The sequence below is a fragment of the Neovison vison genome, chromosome 2 (genome assembly GCF_020171115.1).
Source record: "Neovison vison isolate M4711 chromosome 2, ASM_NN_V1, whole genome shotgun sequence".
Lineage (NCBI taxonomy): Eukaryota > Metazoa > Chordata > Mammalia > Carnivora > Mustelidae > Neogale > Neogale vison.
The window spans coordinates 182,449,082-182,472,897 of NC_058092.1; the positions used below are offsets into that span (position 1 = coordinate 182,449,082).

General features: G+C 38.1%; 1 protein-coding gene across 2 annotated transcripts in view; it reads left to right on the forward strand.

Moving 5' to 3' along the window:
• The first annotated feature begins 1,363 nt into the window (after positions 1 to 1,363).
• The window catches only part of SIRT1 (sirtuin 1), a 29,939-nt gene continuing 7,486 nt past the window's right edge, over positions 1,364 to 23,816 (forward strand). The window contains exons 1-8 of one of the 2 annotated variants that reach the window (XM_044239625.1): positions 1,364 to 1,843; positions 3,862 to 3,978; positions 6,853 to 7,094; positions 9,391 to 9,543; positions 17,836 to 17,983; positions 18,929 to 19,008; positions 20,093 to 20,279; positions 22,482 to 23,045. In XM_044239625.1, the coding sequence (XP_044095560.1) occupies positions 1,411 to 1,843; positions 3,862 to 3,978; positions 6,853 to 7,094; positions 9,391 to 9,543; positions 17,836 to 17,983; positions 18,929 to 19,008; positions 20,093 to 20,279; positions 22,482 to 23,045 (1,924 nt within the window). In that variant the 5' untranslated portion in view covers positions 1,364 to 1,410. Of the gene's footprint in view, positions 1,844 to 3,861; positions 3,979 to 6,852; positions 7,095 to 9,390; positions 9,544 to 17,192; positions 17,318 to 17,835; positions 17,984 to 18,928; positions 19,009 to 20,092; positions 20,280 to 22,481; positions 23,046 to 23,816 lie in introns of those variants that run through there. The other variant, XM_044239626.1, reaches the window with a different exon arrangement.

The following is a 23,816-nucleotide window of genomic DNA, read 5'->3' on the forward strand; positions in this document are numbered from 1 at the left end:
CTGCCCTCAGCTCACATCATGATCCCAGGGTCCTGAAATTGAGCCCCATGCTTTCCCTTCTCTCTTCACAGGTCCCCCTGCTCATGCTTTCTCTTTCTCTCAAATAAATAAATAAAATTAAAAAAAAAAAAAAAAGAATAAACAAGTTGCTTGCCTAAACTTTCACAGTTGGCTCAGTATAGGCAGGCCCCCATGGTTAAGGTATGGTTTACTATAAACTTGGAGAAGTCCTTGAAGCCATTCTCATGCTGCAACCAGAGGCAGTTCTACCAAACATTGGCTCTAGATCAGTCATGTGTTACAGGAGTCCTAAGTTACGGCTAGATACAGAGTGACAGTGTTCTGGAATTTCAGGTAAAGTGTAAAGCAGAGGGGTTTCTAGTATGCAAGGAACTACTCTATTTTTTTATTCATTTATTTATGGGACTGCTATTTTGAGCTACTAGGTACTCCTCACTTTACATGTATCTCATTCAATTCTTACAACCCTAAAAACATGACCATTTTAGAGATGAGAATATTGCATTTAGAAAGGCTAAACTGCTCAAGCTTGTAGGCAAGAATCTCAAATCCCAGGCCAAAGTCAGAAGAAGTGTATATACTGGGGAAGTCAGGTTCATTCTGCTTCTTCGCATATCGCCCTCTTGACCCAATACACTCAAAGAAGGTAATTTACACACCTTTGGAGCCAAGGTGGGGCCAGAAAGCCGATAGGCTGATCTCCAACCCCGGTCAGAGGTTTTTCAGGGCGGATACAGGCCTTTAAGGCTTCGACCATTTACACCACTCTGCAAGTGATGGGGGTGGGGAGCAGTCAGCTAAAAACTGGAGCACGAGGAAAAAGAAGCAAAGATGAGCTGTCAGAACCGCGTGAAGAGGGTGAGGAGTGAACTGTGTCTTTTATCCTCTACTTATGCTGTTAACAAGACTATCCAGCGTTATTTCACGAAGCTAATCCTTGGCCAGCTTCAGTCCTCATCGCCTCTCAAAACTGTTTTAACCTCTTAGTTTAAACCTGGAAAAGGCTAAGGCAAGCAAGGTGTGCACTTCCGACTTAAGTGGAGGCTCACAGTGTGAACCAAAACTTGAGCCATCCGGGCGACAGCGATTTGACGCCAGTTTTGAAAAGAAGTTGGGGAAATGGGCGGGTTTGGCTGCCAGACGCGCCTGCCGCAGAGGGGTGGGGCCTCGTTTCCTCCCAGCCCACGCCGCCTCCGCCCGCCACGTGACCCGCCGTGTTGTGGTCCGGCCCGCGTGGGTGGCGGGAGCGGCGGGAGGGCGGGGGCGGAGAGGGCCGGGTCACGTGACGGGGTTTAAATCTCCCGCAGCCGGAGCCGCGGGGGCGCCACTGCCGCGAGTCGAGCGGGAGCAGAGGAGGCGAGGGAGGAGGGCCAGAGAGGCAGTTGGAAGATGGCGGACGAGGCGGCGCTCGCCCTTCAGCCCGGCGGCTCCCCCTCGGCGGTGGCGGCCGAGAGGGAGGCCGCGTCGCCGCCCGTCGGGGAGCCACTTCGCAAGAGGCCACGGAAAGACTGTCTCGGCCTGGGGCGGAGCCCGGGCGAGCCCGGTGGGGCGGCCCCTGAACGTGAGGTGCCGGCGGCGACCGGGGGCTGCCCCGCGGCGGCGGCGGCTCTGTGGCGGGAGGCGGCGGCGTCGGCGGCGGCGGCGGCGGCGGGCGGGGAGCGGGAGGCCCAGGCGGCGACGGCCGGAGAAGGAGACAATGGGCCGGGCCTACAGGGCCTATCCCGGGAGCCGCCGCCGGCCGACGACTTCTACGACGACGACGACGACGACGACGAGGGCGAAGAGGAGGAAGAGGCGGCGGCGGCAGCGATTGGGTACCGAGGTGCGCAGGGCGCGGGCGGCAGGGACTGCGCATCCCCTCCTCCCTCTCTTGGGGCCCCTTCTGGTATGGGGTTGGGGGCGTTCTCTGAGGCGGGCTGGGGGCTCAGGTCTGGTTCTGTGGCGTCCCTCTCCCCACCACTGGCCTCGACTGTGCACCTCTCCGGGTGATGGCCGGGCTGCTGGAGCGGCTCGAGTACTCCCTCCCTCTGCTCCTTCTTTCCTTCCCTCCGCGGCCCGCCTGGGCGGTCTCGCGCTTTGCGCAGTCGCCGGGCGGCTAAGCTCCCGCAGTTGGTTTTAAAGTAAGTTTCCCTCTTCTCCTACTCTCTTTAGCATATTGCCTTTGTTTAACATCTTTCGCTTTTCCACACCCCTACCTGCACTGTTAAATCTGCAACTTTTGCTGGTCCTTTACAGCAGCCTTAGTTGTCTTTGCAAACTGACACACCTGTGCAGTTCGTTTTTTTGGTTTTTTTTTTCTTTTGTTTTTTAGGATCTTTATTTTTAAACTTGTTTTAAATTTTAGGGAGCAGAGCTGTTTCTAAAGTCATAGTCTGCAAAATTTGAAAAGCATAGCTTTTTCTAATAGACATTACCGTTCTTTGGTGCAGTTAATGCTGGGTTTGGAGCATGATGGTACTTTAAGACTATTTAATATAAGTAGTACTTTTCCCCCTGATTATATACTTAGAATTTTTTAGATTAGGTGTAATTTTGTATGTTCATGTATATCTGTAACCCCGAAACATGAGTTGACATTTTTCTGGTATGCTAAAACATGTGTTAGTTGTGTATGTCATGTCCTGTCATCTTTGAGGGTTTTCATATTTTCAGTCTGAGAAGTTTCTGTCCTGGATGGGTGTTCGTCTTTATCAATAAATCCAGTCAGCGGGCCATTTGACTATACGTGTGCATTAAGGTCTAGATTAGTAAATCGACCCTTGATTTCAGTAAACAGTTTAATATGGGAAACCACGCAAAAATATCTTTGTACATCTAGTATTATATGAGAAGGGCATAGTCATACTTAGGTTTGAATGACTTGTGAAGTTTTTGACAGTTTCATGAATTCCTGTTTTGATCAGTAAATTCAGTGTAACTAGAACTTTTTTGTTTTTTTTAAAAAATTATTTATTTTTTTAAAGGATTTTATTTATTTATTTGACAGACAGAGATCACAAGTAGGCAGAGAGCCAGGCGGAGAGGGGAAGCAGGCTCCCTGGTGAGCAGAGAGCCCGATGTGGGGCTTGATCCCAGGACTCTGGGATTATGACCTGAGCCGAAGGCAGAGGCTTTAACCCGCTGAACCACCCAGGCACCCCAAGAACTTTTGTGTTTTTTTTTTTTTTTTTTAAAGATTTCTTATTTATGTATTTGACAGAGAGAGAGAGATCACAAGTAGGTAGAGAGGCAGGCAGAGAGAGAGAGAGAGAAGCAGGTTCCCTGCTGAACAGAGAGCCTGATGCGGGACTCGATCACAGGACCCCGAGATCATGCATGACCTGAGCTGAAGGCAGCGGCTTAACCCACTGAGCCAACCAGGTGCCCCAGAACTTTTGTGTTTTGGTTAAGTATAATTATTTCTAGATTTTGATGAACTTAAAGTTTTATGATTGTGCACAGAATCTGTAAAGATGTGTATATACTGCTCCTTTGAATGGTGCAGGCTGACCCAGGAGGCATTTTTTTTAAATTTTTATTTATTTATTTATTTACTTGACAGAGATCACAAGTAGGCAGAGAGGCAGGCAGAGAGAGAGAGAGGAGGAAGCAGGCTTCCCGCTGAGCAGAAAGCCCAATGTGGGGCTCGATCCCAGGACCCTGGGATCATGACCTGAGCCGAAGGCAGAGGCTTTAACCCTCTGAGCCACCCAGGCGCCCCCAGGAGGCATTTTTTAACCTAGGCACTATGAATGAATGTTCAGTGGTTTATTCAATCACTGCATCATAACTTACAGATCTTCATACATTTTAGATGCAGCTTGTTTCAGCAACCTCGAGTTACTTTGGGTTCTTTTGCAGATGACCTTCTTTTTGATGATGAAATAATCACCAATGGTTTTCATTCCTGTGAAAGTGATGAGGATGATAGAGCCTCACATGCAAGCTCTAGTGACTGGACTCCAAGGCCACGGATAGGTATGGTTTGAGAGCTTTAGAGAATGTACTCTGTGTATTTTTTAAAGTCAACTAAAAATAAAGTTTTCTGTACCCTTAAAACCTGGTGATGAGGTTTTTAGGTGTTTCCTGAGATTTAGTGTCCGCTTATGTTTCCGGGGAAAAGTCTAGTGCTTTGTTCTGTTTTTGTTTTTGAACAGCTAAATAAACCCATGAAAGCTGGCATCTGGTATTTCTCAGGTCCTTTGCTCTCCTCCAGTTCTTCACTTGTACCCACTCTGTGTGGGGTGCTTTTTCTCCAGTTAGAGTATCTTGCTCTTTCTCAATTCAAATCTGTCCTTTTTTCTTTTTTTCATTAGTACTTAACACTTCTTAATAAGCTCTGTATCTAACTTTTTTGTTCTAGTTCCTGTATATAGAATATAAGCTCCGTTGGAGCAGAGATTTTTGACTGTATGGTATAGCATTTTGTTGCTGTCTAGAAAAGTACCTGGCACACAGTTTGTGCTCAGTAAATGTTAAGTATGGATAAAATAGGAAGGTATTTTGACGTAGAGAACACTATCAAGATTTTTTTTAACCTTTTTTTTTTTTTTAAAGATTTTATTTATTTATTTTTTTGACAGAGATCACATGTAGGCAGAGAGGCAGACAGAGAGGGGGAAGCAGGCTCCTTGCTGAGCAGAGAGCCCAATGCAGGGCTCAATCCCAGGACCCAAGGAGCCGAAGGCAGAGGCCTAATCTACTGAGCCACCCAGGCGCCCCTACAGTATCAGATTTTTATACCAAAATATAACATGACCATCTTAATATGCTCTCAGTCTTTGAAAAAGTGTCTTGACTCTTTAAACAGTGGTACTTAGTTCCTCTTTAGTATCTGTAATATTTCACTCTATTTTTGTTTTTTTCAAATTGGAAAACTGATCTAAGAAATTACAGGGTAAAAATTATTACTATCCAAAGCATCAGTATTGTGTCATTTTGGGAGATTGGTTAAGATCGAATTGAAGATTATTACTGGAAAATTTTAAAGAGATTAATTACCTATGGATTTCCTGTGGGCTTACGGGACTGTTGCCTTTCCTTTATTGAGTTGTAGAACTCTTTTGTACATCTGTTATTATTGTGTATTCTTCTAGATCTTAGCCATAGACATTTAATCCTGGTAGTTTTTTTTTTTTTTTTTAATTCCATATTGTCCTAGAGGTTCTAGCCACTATAATAGATAAGAAAAATAAAGGAGTCTGTATTAGAAAGACAGATAAAAGCTGTTACTATTTGCAGTAGACAAGTTCATCTAAGTAAAAATTGGATGGAAATGTCAAAAAAAAAAGCTACCAGAATTAAATGATTAGACCGAAGTTATAGGATACGTGATCATTTAAAACTCAACTGTATTTCTTTATATTAGCAACAATCAGAATTTGAAATTTAAAAGTTGATATCATTGACCCTCTTATCATATAATGACCTTCTTTTTCTCTTAAAATCACTTTTTCTCTTAAAAGATCATTTAAAAAAAATCTATACTGTGTATAGGTTGACTTCAAAGGGGCAAAGGTTCATTGGAGATGATTATAGTATTTACGGTATAAGACATGATTTTAGGTTAAACCAGGATGATAGTAATAAAGAAATAGAGAAAAAGTTGTTTTAAAATTAAATTTTGAGGTAGAATTGGCAAATTTATTGTAAATGCCAGTCCTCTCTTTTTATATCTGATCGAACTATGATTTTTAATGTCTTCTTAATTAACTAATTAATTAATTTTATTTTTTTAAAAAGATTTTATTTATTTATTTGACAGAGATCACAAGTAGGCAGAGAGGCAGGCAGAGAGAGAGGAAGAAGCAGGCTCCCTGCTGAGCAGAGAGCCCATGTGGGACTCCATCCCAGGACCCTGGGATCATGACCTAAGCCGAAGGCAGAGGCTTTTAGCCCACTGAGCCAACCAGGCGCCCCAGTGTCAGTTTTCCTATCTATTAAATATATATATACATATATGTGTGTGTGTGTGTGTATATATATATATATATTTTTTAAAGATTTTATTTATTTATTTGACAGACAGAGATCACAAGTAGGCAGAGAGGCAGGAAGAGACAGAGTAGGAAGCAGGCTCCCTGCTGAGCAGAGCAGAGCTCGATGCTGTGCTCTATCCCAGGACCCTGAGATCGTCACCTGAGCCGAAGGCAGAGGCTTAAACCACTGAGCCACCCAGGCATCCCTCTATTAAACATATTTTAAGGAAGACTTACGTGATTTAGTAAATGACAGTTCTTGACATTAAATAACTACTCAGTAAATGAAGGTAATTATTATCAGCATTTGAATAATTCTGAAAGTTTTTTGACCCAAATCAGCTTAACATACTAAATTTTTAAGTCTTACATGACAAATATTTATTTGAAAGAACATAATGATCTGAAGAGTGAATTTTGGTTTTATTTTTAGAAATAGGAGAAGAGAGTTTGGATTTAAGAGCTGTAAGAGGGCGCCTGGGTGGCTCAGTGGGTTAAGCCGCTGCCTTCGGCTCAGGTCATGATCTCGGGGTCCTGGGATCGAGTCCCGCATCAGGCTCTCTGCTCAGCGGGGAGCCTGCTTCCTCCTCTCTCTCTCTGCCTGCCTCTCTGCCTACTTGTGATCTGACTCTGTCAAATAAATAAATAAAATCTTTTTTAAAAAAAAAAAGCTATAAGAGCTGGCACATCTTTTAATTTCATCTCCTTATTTCTCATTGGGAGAGAGCACTAGCTCTAAAGAATGAATACCTTTATGTTGCCTTTTTTTTTATTTTGAAAAAAACTTTGAAGGTTGCTAATTCATTATTTTAGAAAAAGATTTTTGAATTACTTGGCGGTGGATTATTTCTAATTCTTTTCCTTCTTGATGTAGGTCCATATACTTTCGTTCAGCAACATCTCATGATTGGCACAGATCCTCGAACAATTCTTAAAGATTTGCTACCAGAAACAATTCCTCCACCTGAATTGGATGATATGACACTGTGGCAGATTGTTATTAATATCCTTTCAGAACCACCAAAAAGAAAAAAAAGAAAAGATATTAATACAATTGAAGATGCTGTGAAATTACTGCAAGAGTGCAAAAAAATAATAGTTCTGACTGGAGCTGGGGTATGTAAGATGTATAAAAAACACTAGTAAAAGAGGGATGTGTGATTTTTTTCTTAGGCTTTTTTCAATTATAAGAAACATTTTTTTTTTTTTTAAAGATTTTATTTATTTATTTGAGAGAGAGAGACAGTGAGAGAGAGCATGAGTGAGGAGAAGGTCAGAGGGAGAAGCTGACTCCCCATGGAGCTGGGAGCCCGATGCGGGACTCGATCCCGAGACTCCCGGATCATGACTTGAGCCAAAGGCAGTCGTCCAACCAACTGAGCCACCCAGGCGTCCCTATAAGAAACATTTTTTTGTGTAGAAGAATTATCTTAACATGATAATGAGAATTTGTATTTGGAAACTACTATATAAAAAAATGTTATAGCAGTTGTTAAACTGGTTCATTTCTTTAAAAACCTCCAGCAACCATAGAAAAGACTTCTGTTTGTTAATACAGTAAGTGGAGTTAAGGCAAGGTTTTTACTTATTATTACACTACAGCTCCTAAAGGAGAGGCAGGGAATACTTTTGCGTTGCAGTGTGTTAGCCTCTGTCTGATGGAAAAATTGGGGCTTTTGTTCCATCTTTATGGGGAAATTAGGAACCTAATTGGTATTCATAAGTAAGTAACTTAGTGTTGGGAAGGCAACAGGTTTCTACCTCCCCTTCATTTTATTTTTTTTAAAGATTTTACTTATTTATTAGACACAGAGAGATCACAAGTAGACAGACAGGCAGAGAGAAAGGGGGAAGCAGGCCCCCTGCTGAGCAGAGAGCCTGATGTGGGACTGGATCCCAGGATCCTGAGATCATGATCTGAGCTGAAGGCAGAGTCTTTTTTTTTTTTTTTAAGATTTTTTTTTTTTTTAAAGATTTTATTTATTTATTTGACAGAGAGAAATCACAAGTAGACAGAGAGGCAGGCAGAGAGAGAGAGAGGGAAGCAGGCTCCCTGCTGAGCAGAGAGCCCGATGCGGGACTCGATCCCAGGACCCTGAGATCATGACCTGAGCCGAAGGCAGCGGCTTAACCCACTGAGCCACCCAGGCGCCCCTTTTTTTAAGATTTTATTTATTTATTTGACAGAGAGAAATCACAAGTAGATGGAGAGGCAGGCAGAGAGAGAGAAGCAGGCTTCCTGCTGAGCAGAGAGTCCGATGCGGGCCTCGATCCCAGGACCCTGAGATCATGACCTGAGCCGAAGGCAGCGGCTTAACCCACTGAGCCACCCAGGCGCCCCCGAAGGCAGAGTCTTAACCCATTGAGCCACCCAGGCTCCCCCCTTCATTTTAATTTAAGGAGATATGATTGTGGTGGCATTAGCTCCGCTTTGGGTTCACACTTAACTAGCTACCTAAGGCTAGTGTGTGTTGAGAACGGAATATGTTACATGACCGAGGGCAAGCAACTGTTGGCGTAAAATTCAGTCTTGCTTTTTGCCATTTTGAGTTAAGGCAGAGTGCTATTTAATCATAAATAATTATCAAGAATAGTTCTACTTTGTTCCCAGATGTGATTTAGAAAAGCTTATTTTACTGAGGTTAGAGTGGGGTCAATTGATAAAATTGTGAAACAAAAAGTTAACTTTTTTTTTTTTAAGAGAATCTTTTTTTTTTTTTTTAAAGATTTTATTTATTTATTTGACAGAGAGAGATTACAGGTAGGCAGAGAGGCAGGCAGAGAGAGAGAGGAGGAAGCAGGCTCCCCGCTGAGCAGAGAGCCCGATGCAGGACTGGATCCCAGGACCCTGAGATCATGACCTGAGCCGAAGGCAGCGGCTTAACCCACTGAGCCACCCAGGCGCCCCAAAAAGTTAACTTTTGAAATTCCGATTTGAAATGTCAGTTAAGATTTAAAATATTATATGATAGAATTTTTAAAGAAAATACAGGAATTTAATATTGAAATAGTAAAACCTTGACCAGATGACAATTTTTATTTTTTCAAATACCTGACTGGGATAGAAAATCATGCCTGCTTTGTAGTTAAAATAATTTGAAATGGTTTACTCTGTCCTCAAATTGCAGTTGCTTTATGTCTTTAAACATAAACCTTTAAGTTTAAAATTTAGCCTGAAAAAAAAAATTAGCCTGACTTAAAATTCCTTACCCCATTATGAATGGAAAATGTGATGGATTTCATTATACTGTTTTTTTTTTTGTGTTTGTTTTATTTGAATTTGAAATTGTTCCCCAAAATAAATTTTAAAGTAAAATATTTTTCAGCTCTTCCCTAATTATATGATGAACTAGCAATTATAAACATAGATATAGAAGATTTAATTGTACAAATTATGCCATGCATATTTCAGGTTTCTGTTTCTTGTGGAATACCTGACTTCAGGTCAAGAGATGGTATTTATGCTCGCCTTGCAATAGACTTCCCAGACCTTCCAGATCCTCAAGCAATGTTTGATATTGAATATTTCAGAAAAGATCCAAGACCATTCTTCAAGTTTGCAAAGGTACTATGAAGTTTTCTAGTTCTTTGACCTTTTCTCATGAAAATGTATTTTATTCACATTTAGGCTTCTTAAGTTTACCATTCATTGTCTAGTAAATTGGGTCCTAGGACTGGTGTAGAGTAAGGTCACTGAAATAAAATCATTTCAATCAGAATTTTCTTCTTCTCAGAAGGGTGGACTATCGTTTACTTTTCATTTTAGGATTGAGCTTATTTTTAAAGAGACTATTTCATATTTTTCAAGTTTGTGTTTTAGTAATGGCCTTTACATTGTTCAGGCTAACTTTAGAGGTCAGTAGAGTAGACCTATGAAAGTAAAATCACTGTTTTGATTTTTAATATATTTTTATGGGTTATAAAAATTATAATCTCTTGTATTTTTATGGTAGCCAGAGTTTAACACATGAGGATGTGCCTCAAAAGTCTCTTTTTAGGGATGAAGATTCTTAGGTTGCATTTTAGTCAAGTTTGCTTTATTTTGCTCTAGAGTCTTTAGAGCTGCACTAATTCAGAATCCTTCATCTGTATGGGGTTGTTGAGTACACAAGTGTACTGAGATGTGACATAAGTGTGGAAGATGTACCAGATTTTGGAAGTACGTGGAAAAAAATAGAAAACAATATATATTTATATACACTGATTATATGTAGAAATAATAATGCTTTTGATATTGGGTCAAACATTAAAATTTCATGTTTTTAATGTGGTTACTAGGAAATTTTAAATTTTATACATGGCTCACATATTTCTATTGGGCAGCTCTCCTGTAAAGTTTAAGTTTAAATTAAACCATGTCCAGGAGATTTTAGTCAGTAGAAAACTTTTATTTTTTATTCTATAGTGGTTTTATGGAAAGAAATTGTAAAATTGTTATTGCTAAACTTCAGTATACTTGATAAGGGTCTTTTGTATTATTGACTATTTTTTCATAAATCTAGAAATTAAATGAACCTGATTTTTAATTAAAGAGCACTTCTTTCAGACTTTCAAGGACTATTTATATAACTCAGAAAAGCTCTTATATTCCACTGCTAGTGGTAGGTACTACATGATTTTTGAAGAAGTGAAGTATCATTTAATTATAGGTTTCTTGAGTTGGACTTAGACACTCACATTATAATAGCTTTAGTTATTAACAGAGATTAACACTTAGAGGGCCAGCAATTAAATAGAAATTATTTTATGATAAAAGTTATATTTTAACTTATATTAAAACTTATATTTTATGATAAAAGTTGATTGACTGGTACATTTATATAATGCTCACTAGATTTTTGCTGTAAATTCTGTGTTCTGAGAAGAAACACGTTGCCCAAACTAACTTAAGTATATATTAAATGGCCTAGTAAAGTAGTAAGTAACCTGACACTTGGAAAAATGTGGTAACTGAGAATTGAAATAGCAAGGGTAAGAAACTTTAGTTGTTTGATCTACAAACTGGATACTCAGTTTGAGCTTAAACTAGCTTTGATAGGTAAGAATCTGTAGAAGCAATTCAGAATTACTCTGCTAAGGACAAATTATAGGAATTTTAAAAAATGAGCTTAACAGAAATCTAGACCATGCATAAGAGAAAATAAGTGAGTTATGGTAAAAATGGCAGCTGTTAATGTGTTATAATGTTTTTAATCACTTGTGTACATCTTTCATACCCCTGGGAGAAGAAAAGTTTTGGGGGCAGCATTTTTTTCTTCTATAAAAGTTTTAAGATTTTATGTGTATTTTTTTAGTTAATAAAGTGAAAAAAATTAAGTTTAGTCATTTATAAAGTGCATCCTTTCTCAGTTTTGTTTATATAAATTTAATTCTGCATGATTGCTTTGAGTTTTCATTTAAGTTATGGTAAGAGCCAAATACATTAATCTTTGTAACTGCTATTCATATAGGATTATTATACTTTAATTCTCACACTGCCTAAACGAATGCTTTTAGTTGCTGAAGTAGCACTTAAAATTGATAGTAATGGTAATAGACTGAGTTAATTTTGGTCTAAAAAATGAATAGGAAAAGGCTTAAGCAGGAAATAAGGACAAAGAATGAAAGATCATATACAGAAATGGAGGGTGGGAAGGATATGTAAAACTTAGACAATATTTTACTAGATTCTCAAAATAGTACATAAATAAAATATTTATGTACTATACATAACCTAAAGTTTTTTTTATCAGTTTCTCTAACTGGCCAGAAAGTTCATAAAGATGGCTGATGATTTTAGTTTGTTAGGAGAAAGTAAATTTAATATGATACCATGAAAAAATATTACTGGTGAAATTTATACATTTTGGAAGGAAGGAATTTCTACACATATATTGAGGCAGTGATTATATATAATTATTGAGAAGGAAACAGATTTCATTTAGATGGGAAATTCCAGCTGGCTCAGTAGAGAAGTTTCTCAATCTTTTGACATTTTGGGGTGGATAATTATTTGCTATCAGGAACTGTCCTATGCATTGTAGGCTGTCTAGCAGCATCCATGGCTTTCTTCCACTAAATGCTATTAATAACACCCTCCCTTCCAGTCATTACAGTCAGAAAGCCTGCAAACATTGCCAAGTGTCGCCTGTAAAATTGCTACCTGTTTGAGCACCATTGTATTACAGTGTGTCTACCTGTGGGTATCTCTTTGAATTCTTGTATATAAGAAAAATTGAGCCCAACATTAAAGCTGTGTAGCAGTGTTCTGAACCATTAGCCTCGTGCATAGTAAAGGTTAGGATTGATAATGAGTTGTGGTCATGGTTTTCAGGGGTCTAAAATAATTGACTGATAATTGTTTAAAAACGAGGGGTTATATTAAGAGTCAGGGTGAAACTGAGGATCTATAAATAAGTTTCTGTTGTCAGAAAAGACTGTTCAGAGGGTGTAGATGCTATCCCATATTGAATTCAGTGAATATCCTTTACCCTAAAGTGATTAAAAGTCAAATAGTAGAGGGGGAAATATGAACTGAATTTTTAGGAACTTAATTCCAAACATCTTTGTATATATTCAAAAAATGATCACTTTGTTAATGTGCAAACATACCAGATTCTGTAGTTAGAAACTTAATCTCTTAAAACCAGCCCATCACCTAGCATCAAAAAATGTAAGCCAAAAAAAAAAGCCAGAGTGCCATTTATCTGAAGATAATGTTAGTACCTTTGTTTTTGTAGGTCACTTCTGTATAAACGTACCTATAGTTTTATACCCAAATGAATTTTTAAAAATTTATTTATTGAGTGCATATTTTTGTTATAAAAATGAGCTGTTTTGTCTACTGCTCTGGATTTGTAGTCTTTCGCATTTAATTTTTTCTTTCAGATATTTGAATACTTTCTAATGGTCATAATGTTCATCCACTGATGTACTATAATTCCACAAGTGTACATTCGGGTGTTTCCTATTTTTCTTTTATTGTAAATAGTGTTGCTCTGATTGTCCTTCTTGGTATGTTCCCAGTGTTTCTAGGATAAATTCCTGAAACTGCAATTGCTGAAAGTCCTGGTATGTTTTTTCTCACTGCTACCTGGAAAGGTGGAATAAAATATACTCCTATCAGAAGTGTATTAGAAGGCTTATTTAGCATGCCCCTGCCCCCTACATACCTAAGAAACCCTCCACAGTGCACTATTGGTATTAAAATACTTGAAAAAAATCACATGCACATGTGTGTTTGTGTGTGTGTGTTGTATATGTGGTTTAAAAAATTCTAACTGTATAAGACATGTTAGTTGGCTTCCCCAGTCCGTCTTCTCTACCTCCAGTCTCTTTAAAGTTACCATGGTAAGATGTTTTCTTGGGTATCCTTCCAGGAAAAAAAGAGTAAACTTGGATGTGTATATAGAAGAGGACATTATGTTAAGTTTTCAATATTTTAAAAATAATTACTAACAGAATCACACATCCTCTTCTCTACCTTGCTTTTTTTCCTACTTAATATTCTTGGAAATAGTTTCATGATGGCACTTAATAGATATACATCATTTTTAAGAAAAGGCTGCATAGTATTATAATTGTACTACAATATACTTAATCAGTCTCCTATTAATGGATATCTGGAGTTGTTTTTAAGGCAATTAAAAATCTCAGTAGATAAAAATTAGCATCTTCTCATACTAGTGTTTTTGTGTATTAGTGTGGATGACTGCTTTTTACTCTTGGCCATGTGTATAACTTTGAATTGCCTGTTTATTCTTAGCTGTTTTTTTCCATTGGGATGCTTTTCTTTCTTATACTTGTGGAGACATCATGCATTCTTGAAGAGTGTTTTTAAGTTAGATAGTGATTGGAATTCAAGCTTGCAGCAGTTCCTTGAAGAGACGCAAAATACAGTACCTAGAAGTGGTGCTTATTAGCCTAAAAGAGAAATAAGCTTGATGTTGAGGGATCAAAATTGAAAAGGCAGCATGCATAATGATTAAGAACCACACTTTGTTTTCAGAACTGATTTGAATGACAGCTCTGCTACTTGTTCTTGTGACTTTTGGCAAGTTCTGTACTTTAGTTTGTTCATCTGCAAAATGGGGATATATATGTCTATAATAGAGTCAGCAAACCTTTTCAGTATAGGGCCAGATAGTAAATGTGCTTTTCTTTGTGGACCATATAGAAACGCTGCTGTATTTTGTTTGCCTTTCCAACTGTTAAATTTTTTTTTTGAGGATTTTATTTATTTATTTATTTATTGGAGAGAGAGAGAAAGAGGGGGCCATGCTCACAAGTAGGGGGAGTGGCAGGTGGAGGGAGTAGCGGGCTCCCTCCTGGCAGACTCAGTTCCATGTCCTGGGATCATGACCTGAGCCAAAGGCAGATGCTTAAATGACTGAGCTACCTAGGCATCCCACCTTTTCAGTGGGTTTTTACCTCTTCTATAGCATTATAATAAATAAAGGACTCCTGTTATGCCTGGTACATGCTAAAAATTCATTAAGTGGTAACTAATAGCTTAACTGATTGAAATTCTCTTGTGCTTGTTTCTGGGTACATCTGCATGGAAGCAATGCATCTTCTTAATAGCATTTCAGCATTTGGTCCCAGTTCATTCTAATCTATAAGTACTCCTGTGGCAGTAACAGAGTGGCCTAGTTCACATGATTGTTTCCCTAATAATGCTTCGGGATGTTGAGATTTGGGATGGTCTGTCTGAGAACAGACAGTTCCAACAAAGAAGATCAGTCCATACTTTTGTGACCTTTTTTTTTTTTTTTTTTTAAGATTTATATATTTGAGAGAGAGGGATAGCAGAGGGAGAGGGAAAAGCAGACTCTCCACTGACCAGGGAGCCCAGGACCCCAAGATAATGACCTGAGCTGAAGTCACATGTGTAACTGATTTAGCCACCAAGGCCTCTCAGTCCGTACTTTTATCTGAAAGTTTTAGCCTCAGCCATTTGGCTTTTAGCAGACTTCATGTTAAGAGTCAGAGGCAGGCAGAGGGAGAGAAAGGGAAGCAGTTCATCCACTGGTGTACTATAATTCCACAAGTGTACATTTCGGGTGTTCCCTGCTGAGCAGAGCGCCTGATGCAGGACTCAATCCCAGGACCCTGAGATCATGACCTGAGCCAAAGGCAGAGGCTTAACCCACTGAGCCACCCAGGCGCCCTTGAACACAGTATTTAAATCTTATGGTTCAGACATGGTCCACTGTATATTCGGAAGAAAATAAGTTAAGATTCAAGTCATTTAGGTTCTCACATAATAAAATGTAGGCTTAAAATATTTGTAAGTTATCCCCAAATACAGAAATTGATTTGTAACTTTAAGGGCTAAACTACCCTGAACTCTCATGGATTGGACATGAAGGGAAACTGTGGAGTGTAGAACTGAATCTGATGTCCCGCACATCTTTGTGCTTCTTACCTTCCTCTTTAAAAAGGGAATAGGGAGGGCACCTGGCGGGCTTAGTCAGTAGAGCATGATGAGTTCAAGTCACATGTTGGGCATGGATCCTACTTTAAAAAAAAAAAAAAAAAGAAAACATACACACATATACATACATATATATAAATAGAGGAATAGGGGATGATAAGACACAGAAAAGTTCATTCCAGGAGGGTAGAGTCTTGGTACTCTTGCTTCCCCAAACCTGCTCTCTAGGTAGTCATTTGTTCATGTTATGAGTTTGGCATGTTGTTCTCATGTTCCTTATTAGAATCCATTTTTCTGTAGCCTCATATATCATAATATTTGTTGTAAAAAAAAAGTATATATTACATATATTAATATGTATATTTATATATATAAATATATATATAAATAAGTTTTTTTTAAGATTTTACTTATTTATCTGACCCCAAGAGACAGTGAGACCAGGAACACGAGCAGGGGGAGTGGGAGAGGGAAAGCAGGTTTCCCGCCAAGCAAGGAGCCTGATGTGGGGCTTGAGCCCAGGACCCTGGCCTGGGATCATGACCCGAGCCAAAGGCAGATGCTTAATGACTATATATCTATATATTTTATATATCTATATCTACATATATCTATATATTTTAAGATTTTATTTATTTATTTGACAGACTGAGATCACAAGCAGGCAGAGGCAGGCGGGGGTGGGGGGGAAGCAGGCCCCCTGCTGAGCAGAGAGTTGGATTCGGGGCTTGATCCCAGGACTCTGGGATCATGACCTGAGCTGAAGGCAGAAGCTTTAACTCACTGAGCCACCCAGGTGCCCACCTAAAAATATTTTTTTTTTAAAAAACTTTTAATAATCATTTCCAGAGAGCTTAGTAAATAATTATGATGATTAATCCTTTAAATGTACTAGAACAAATCATTCCGGGGAGAAAACAGTAGTTAGTATAGCATGTTGTAGTGCTTCAAAACATAATGTTAGCTTTCAGTTTTCTATAAACATAGCTTTAATAAGCCCTTCACTTGTTACTTCTTTCTATAAGCATTGTCTGTTTCTTAAATTGCAAAGTTGTCAGTGAAATTCATGATAAAAATTTGGATGTGAGGCAGAATTTTGGGGTTTTGGTATAATATTTTCAGTAACATAGGAATATGTATATGGCGGTGGTGAGGAGATTTGCTTATTATTTTTGCCTAAAAGGTATCCCTGTAGAGAGTTTCTTAAAATTTGAAATACTAACTAGGTGAAAAGTAAAGTCCTCTATAATCTTATTAAAGTTTTTTGTATAACGTCAGAAGTTGAACATTTCCCCACCTCTGTTAATAGCTTCTTTGTATCCTTGACTTGGTGTTTGTGTGAATGTATCTATAGACATGTGCATATTAATTTCTATTTTTGCTTAATAACAAAACAACAAAAACAAAACTCTACACACTGGTGACTAACTTGCTTTTTTTCACATGTCATTGGACCATTTTCCAGGTCAGTACATCTAGACCTCTCACATTCATTTTAATGGCTGCATACTCCACTATTATGGATGTAATATATTTCTACAACCGGTCCCCTATTGACAGACCTACGGTTGTGTCTGATTTTTTGCTAGCATTGTAATAGGTTAGAGGCTGTAATGAATGGTAAGGAAGTAGGTAGCATTACTACTTTAAAGAAGAAAGTAGAGAAGAAACTTCCTTTGCCATAGTCACTTACTAAATGAAATTTAATAAAAACACTGTCAAAAGTTGAGAGGACCAAAATTGATACTTTTTCTCTGATCTTTTTGCCATGTGTATATCTGAATTCTTTGTTTTTAAAGAAGAAACAGCATTGAAGCATTATTTGGGGGGAAAAACACACACACAAAATCCAGCAACTCAGCATTCATGAGCAACTCTATACTATACCAGTATGTGCCTGTGCAGTGGAAGGAAAACAATTTTGGTAAGGAATTAAAACTTTAGCTTTAAACTTCCAACAGGTTGATATTTATAATGAATGATGAATAAACAACTTTTAATATTGTGTTGACAGTGCCTTTTAGTTTTTAAAAGAAGTCACCATATCTTTGATAGCTTTAATTTCAACTTAAACTTTTCTTTTTCCTTAAAAAAAAAAAAAACCCTGAATTTGCAGCCAACAAAAAATTAGATAAATTCTCAGGTGTGTATTTCTTCTGACTTTTATTAAGATATCTGTTAACATTTATTAGAGATGCTTATGGGTTGACTTTTTTCTTCAAGGGGCAAGTTCACTAATAGCTGAGTTTTATACATATTACAGCAGCAATCCTTTTGTTGGTGTGTGTTGCAACCATCTAGATGCTTTGAGATGCTCATGTATTTTTAAATTTATTTATACATGGGGACTATCATTGGTAGTTTTTTGGTTAAACCTAAACATGACAGGTGTTATACTTATTTCTTTACTGTAATCATTTTTTTGCCTTTTGCATTATATAGGAAATATATCCTGGACAGTTCCAACCATCTCTCTGTCACAAATTCATAGCCTTGTCAGATAAAGAAGGAAAACTACTTCGGAACTATACTCAGAACATAGATACACTGGAACAGGTTGCGGGAATCCAGAGGATAATTCAGTGTCATGGTTAGTAAACTTTAGAATGCTTTCTGTTATTTAATTAGTTTCATAGGAAAAAATAGGATTAGAAAGTAGGTTGCCATCCAGAAATAGATTAAGCTTTTTTATTTAGTCATGTTATCAGTTTAGATAAATTTTAAAAAGTAGAATACAAAAAAATTTAACCAGAACTATTGGCCTTGATACTTAATTGTACAAATTAATTGTACAGATTAATGTCCTATTGTGTTTCAAAAGGTGTAGCAGTTATATTCCGTTAAATTCTTCTAAATAACCTCCTTTGATTATAAAATTAATATTGACATATAAGAAAAACATGACCTCTTTAGTTTATGAAACTAAACAAATGGATAGTTCAGATGTATAGAATTTAGAAATTTAGAAGACTTTCACTTAATTCCAGGATAATTAAAGTAGGTGCAGTCCATTTTCTTATGTATCTAAACTGTTTTTGGGGTGCGTGGGTAGCTCAGTCAGTTAAGTGTCTGCTTTCAGCTCAGGTTGTGATCACAGGGTGCTAGGATGGAGCCCTGCATGGGGCTCCCTGCTCAGCGGAGAGTCTGTTTCTCTCCCTGCTTGTGCTCTCTCCCTCTTTCTGTCAAATGGATGAATAAAATCTTTAAAAAACAAAAACAAAAAACTTGTTTTTAATGTATAACTACTAATTAAGCTAAGGTCACACAATTATAGCCTTCCAACTCTAGAGTTTTAGCTCTGGAGGAATTGGTTTATTTTATTGAAAAGAATAGCTTTAGAAGGTGTTACTATGTCAGCATCTCAATTGAGGACTGGATTGTCTGTATTTATTATGTGTAAGTATTTTAATTATTCATCCCTGAGAGTCCCCTGTGGAATCTTAATTCTCTTCTGGGGTCAGACTTTATAATCTTTGTGGTATGTTTAAATAAATAGAAACGTAATTTACTAATGCATGTGTGTATTGGTTTTTAGGATCCTTTGCAACAGCATCTTGTCTGATTTGTAAATACAAAGTAGACTGTGAAGCTGTACGAGGAGATATTTTTAATCAGGTAATTTATCACCCATATTTTAGGAATTGTGCATATCTTTGGTCTCTTTTTTTGCCTCCACATTATTTTTTTTTCCTTTTTTTCTGAAAGTGTGTAGTATAGAAAGATGCCAGGAAGATAATATCACCATTGGAAATGCTGATGAAATAAGTATATTATATATATATATATTTCAACTTAATCCTTTAAGTTGAAAACACTGCTCTATAATGTCTCTAAAATGATGAAATTGGTTGATTTTCCAAGTTAAAATTAAAAACCCAAATCATACATGAGGTGTTGCTATATTAGAGTTTCTCTTACTTTCCCCTTTAGTGCCTGTCGTATTTTGAATTTTAAATTAGTTCATTAGTTCTTGGTATTCCTTTAAAACATTGAAAAAGTTACTCTAAAAGGTATTTCATGTATGATTGCTGTCCTCCAAAAAAGAAATATGGGAAAATAATGGCAGAGAATAAGAACCATCAGACAGAAATTTTATGTGCTTAGCCACATATATAGTTAATCAGACATAATTATGAGTGGAGAAGAGCACATTAAAATGGAATCTCTGTCTTAAATTTTTTGAGAGGATTAAGTCATATGTGTACATATATACAAGTGTTGGTTTTTCTTAATCCGTGGTGGACTCTTAAATATCAAATGTAGGTCTTCAAGGATATTACAATAGCTACATACTGAGACAGTAACACCATTGTATTTCATTGTATGTTGGTAAAGTCATTGATGGTTGACATTGCCATTGATGGTTGTATTCAGTTTTCCCTACTATTTATCCATAGCTTTTCTTCTTTGATAATTCCCCCCCGCCCCCCCGCCCCCCCCCCTCCCCCGCCCAGGACTTAAACACATGGCTTATTTCATATGCTTCTACACTTGTTTGAAAATACTTTTTTTATGTGGGAATTTTATTCTTTAAGTTTTTAATTTTAATTCTGGTATAATTAATAGTATTTATATTAGTTTCACTACAATATAGTGATTCAGCTTTGATAATTTGGAAATGCATTCTTGCGAAGTGTGTGTTATTTCTAACTTGAGTGCTTTTCCTTTTCCTGTCTCAACCAAAATCTGGAACCTGTAGGTGGTTCCTCGTTGTCCTAGATGCCCAGCAGATGAGCCACTTGCTATCATGAAACCAGAGATTGTCTTTTTTGGTGAAAATTTACCAGAGCAGTTTCATAGAGCCATGAAGTATGACAAAGATGAAGTTGATCTCCTCATTGTTATTGGGTCTTCCCTGAAAGTAAGACCAGTAGCACTAATTCCAAGTAAGTTGGTGATAACTTTTACAGCATATTTCTGTACAGATTGCCATAGGTTGTGGGTCTCTACAGTGGACCCCAATGATCTTATTTTCTCTGTGGGTTAAAGAGTGGTGAAGAGCCAAACTTTATTTCTTGGTGATGTTCATATTTGTGGAGATTGGTTAATCTTTTTGGTGCAGGGTTTGGGAAAGGGAAAAACTAAAACAAGGGGAAATAGCTTTTTCAGTGGAGTGTGTTTCTATTACGATAGGAGTTAGCTTCAGCTAATTTACATACACTTAGGAAACAGTCCTTAATCTATGTGTTTCTAGTCTTAATTTGATTATAGTTGTTGATCGTTCAAATGTAGTTGATTTTTAGTTCCAATAAGTTTGTATGTTTAGTTAGATATCTAGAAGTGTAATATACTCACGTAAGAGTATTTGGGGGCTCAATATTATTGGTCTGTTTTTATGAGAGTAACAGTCATGCCTTGAGGTATAGGAGTGGCTCAGTCAGTTGGGTGTCCGAACTGGGGTCCTAATGTCAGGGTCATGTGGTCCTATGCTGGGCATGGTGCCTGCTAGGGATTCCCTCTCTCTCAAAAAAAAAAAAAAAAAAAAAAAAGTAACAGTCATGCCTTGTCATAATCATTGTATGTGGATCAACTTTACCCATAAGGGATTTTGTGTGTTTTAGAAAGCTCAAATATAATTTAAGTCCCTTTTACTCTCAGGAATATTTAACATGTGCTCTCATATTATCTCTTTTCTCCCTCTAATGAGGAAGCAAGGGGAGAGGAAGATAGAGTGACTAAATTCAGTTGCATGAGGTGTGCCCTAAAAGGTGAGGGGAAAAGAATATCAAACTTTTTTTTAAGATTTTAAAAAATTATTTATTTGAGAGAGAGCAAATGCATGGACGTCTCCTCGGGTGCCTGACACAGGCCTCAATCCCAGGAACCTGGAATGATGACCTTAGCCGAAGGCAGATGTTTAACCAACTGAGCCCCCTAGAAGCCCCCAAACTTTTTTTTTTAAGAGGATTTTATTTATTTATTTTAGAGTACATGCATGCAGGAGGAGCAGCAGGGGGGAAGGGAGATGGAGGAGGAAAAGACTCCCTACTGGACTCCCACACTGAATGGGGAGCCCAAACATGGGCTGATCTCAGGATCCTGAGATCATGACCTGAGCTGAAACCAAGAGGATGTTTAACAGATTGAGCAACCTGGCCATCCCGAGAATATCAGACTCTTTCAGAGAATTAAATTAGAACTCTGCATGAGCAATCATAGAGGCAAGCCAGAGCAAACAGTTGGAAGAAACAGGAGTTCAACTCTTCAATTCTGCATTTTTTTCCTATCTGCATGTGATGGCTTTATCAGTTTCAGTCTTCCCAAAATAGCTGTGAAATTCTTTGACAGAATATAGGATTAAAAAAAATTTTTTTTTTAAGATTTTATTTATTTATTTGACAGAGACAGACCACAAGCAGGCAGAGAGACAGGCAGAGAGAGAGAGAGAGAGAGAGGGAAGCAGGCTCCCTGCTGAGCAGAGAGCCCGATGCGGGACTCGATCCCAGGACCCTGAGATCATGACCTGAGCCGAAGGCAGAGGCTTAACCCACTGAGCCACCTAGATGCCCAGAATATCGGATAAAATTTAACGAATACCTTATTTTTTAGTTATTTTTTCTCTTTAAAGGTAAGCAGAGACATTCTTAAAAGCTTTCTGTGGGGCAGTATTAATAGTGGGTTGCTGATACCCAGAAGTTATTTTTAAACGATGTAAAACACAGGTATATAATGGTGGAAAATGGACTTGAATGAATTTCCACACATTGTATCAGGAGCTGTTTTGATAGAGTAATCATCACTATGTGCCGAGAGCTCTTCTATGCACTTGACGAATTCTGACTACAACCTTGTGAGCAAGTACTGTACCCATTATACAGTCAAGGAAATTGAGGTACACAGTAGAAAAGCCTGAGAAGATTGCTCAGAGGTAATCAGGTGATGGGAAACAGGACCTGAAATTTTACGAAGATGCTTAACTGCTCATCTCTTTATTTGATGGCTTGGTAGGAAATGTGATGGCTTGGCTAAATAGTAGTGACTGGTTTCTTTTTTGGTAATGGGAGCATGTTAGATTTTGTATAGAGTTTTTATTGTGGCTTTATTAGCTCCCTTCTCTTTTTCTAATGCATTTTTCATCTCATTTTTAGGTTCCATACCCCATGAAGTGCCTCAGATATTAATAAATAGAGAACCTTTGCCTCATCTGCATTTTGATGTAGAGCTTCTTGGAGACTGTGATGTCATAATAAATGAATTATGTCATAGGTTAGGTGGTGAATATGCCAAACTTTGCTGCAACCCTGTAAAGCTTTCAGAAATTACTGAAAAACCTCCACGAACACAGAAAGAATTGGCTCATTTGTCAGAGTTGCCACCCACACCTCTTAATATTTCAGAAGACTCAAGTTCACCAGAAAGAACTTCACCACCACATTCTTCAGTGATTGTTAAACTTTTAGACCAAGCATCCAAGAGTAATGTTGATGATCCTGGTGTGTCCGAGTCAAATGATTGTATGGAAGAAAAATCACAGGAAGGACAGAATCCTACTAAGAACAATGAAAGCGTTACTGAACAGGTGGAAAGTCCAGATGTGAGGAATGTTGGCTCTAATACTGGGGAGAAAAATGAAAGAACTTTAGTTGCTGACTCGGTGAGGAAGTGCTGGCCAGCTAGACTTGCAAAGGAGCAGATTAGCAAACGGCTTGATGGTAAGGAAATGCTGTTGGAGGTATAATTATTTTACCATTTTTTTTTAAGATTTTATTTATTTATTTGACAGAGATCACAAGTAGGCAGAGAGGCAGGCAGAGAGAGGGGGAAGCTGGCTCCCTGCTGAGCAGAGAGCCGGATGTGGGACTCGATCCCAGGACCCTGAGATCATGACCTGAGCCAAAGGCAGAGGCTTAACCCACTGAGCCACCTAGGCACCCCTTATTTTTATCATTTTGAAGGTGTAATTATTTTAACAAAATATTTGCAAGAAATAAGCAATTTTGGCAGGTTAGTTGATAGAGGGTAGCTTTATGCAGCTGGATGTAACAGTTGTGTTTAGAGAAACTGTAAAGTTGAGAATTTAACCTAGAAAAAGGTTTAAACAGTGGTATCTTACAGTAGGGGAAGACAGTGTATTAATTAAAGTGTTCTCTGTATCTTGTGTTCCTCCAGCGAATGAGAAGGTAAGCATTGAATTGAGAAGAAAATTGGAAAATAAATTGTACTCTGCCATTGTCTGGTGAGCTTTAGCTGGTAGAACAGATGACTCAGATTTGGGTGGTTACCATAGGGCAGCTGCTTTATTTATATACATAATTTGATTTTAATATCATGAGGCAGGAACTATTACTATTTGTCTGCTTTTGGTGGGGAAACTGAGGACTATAGAAGTGTAAGGACCCTGCGCAATAACAGGACATGGAAGAGCCAGTTTGGATTCCAGGTCTGTCCTCAAAGCCTGTCCTCTGAATCACTATGCTGTATTG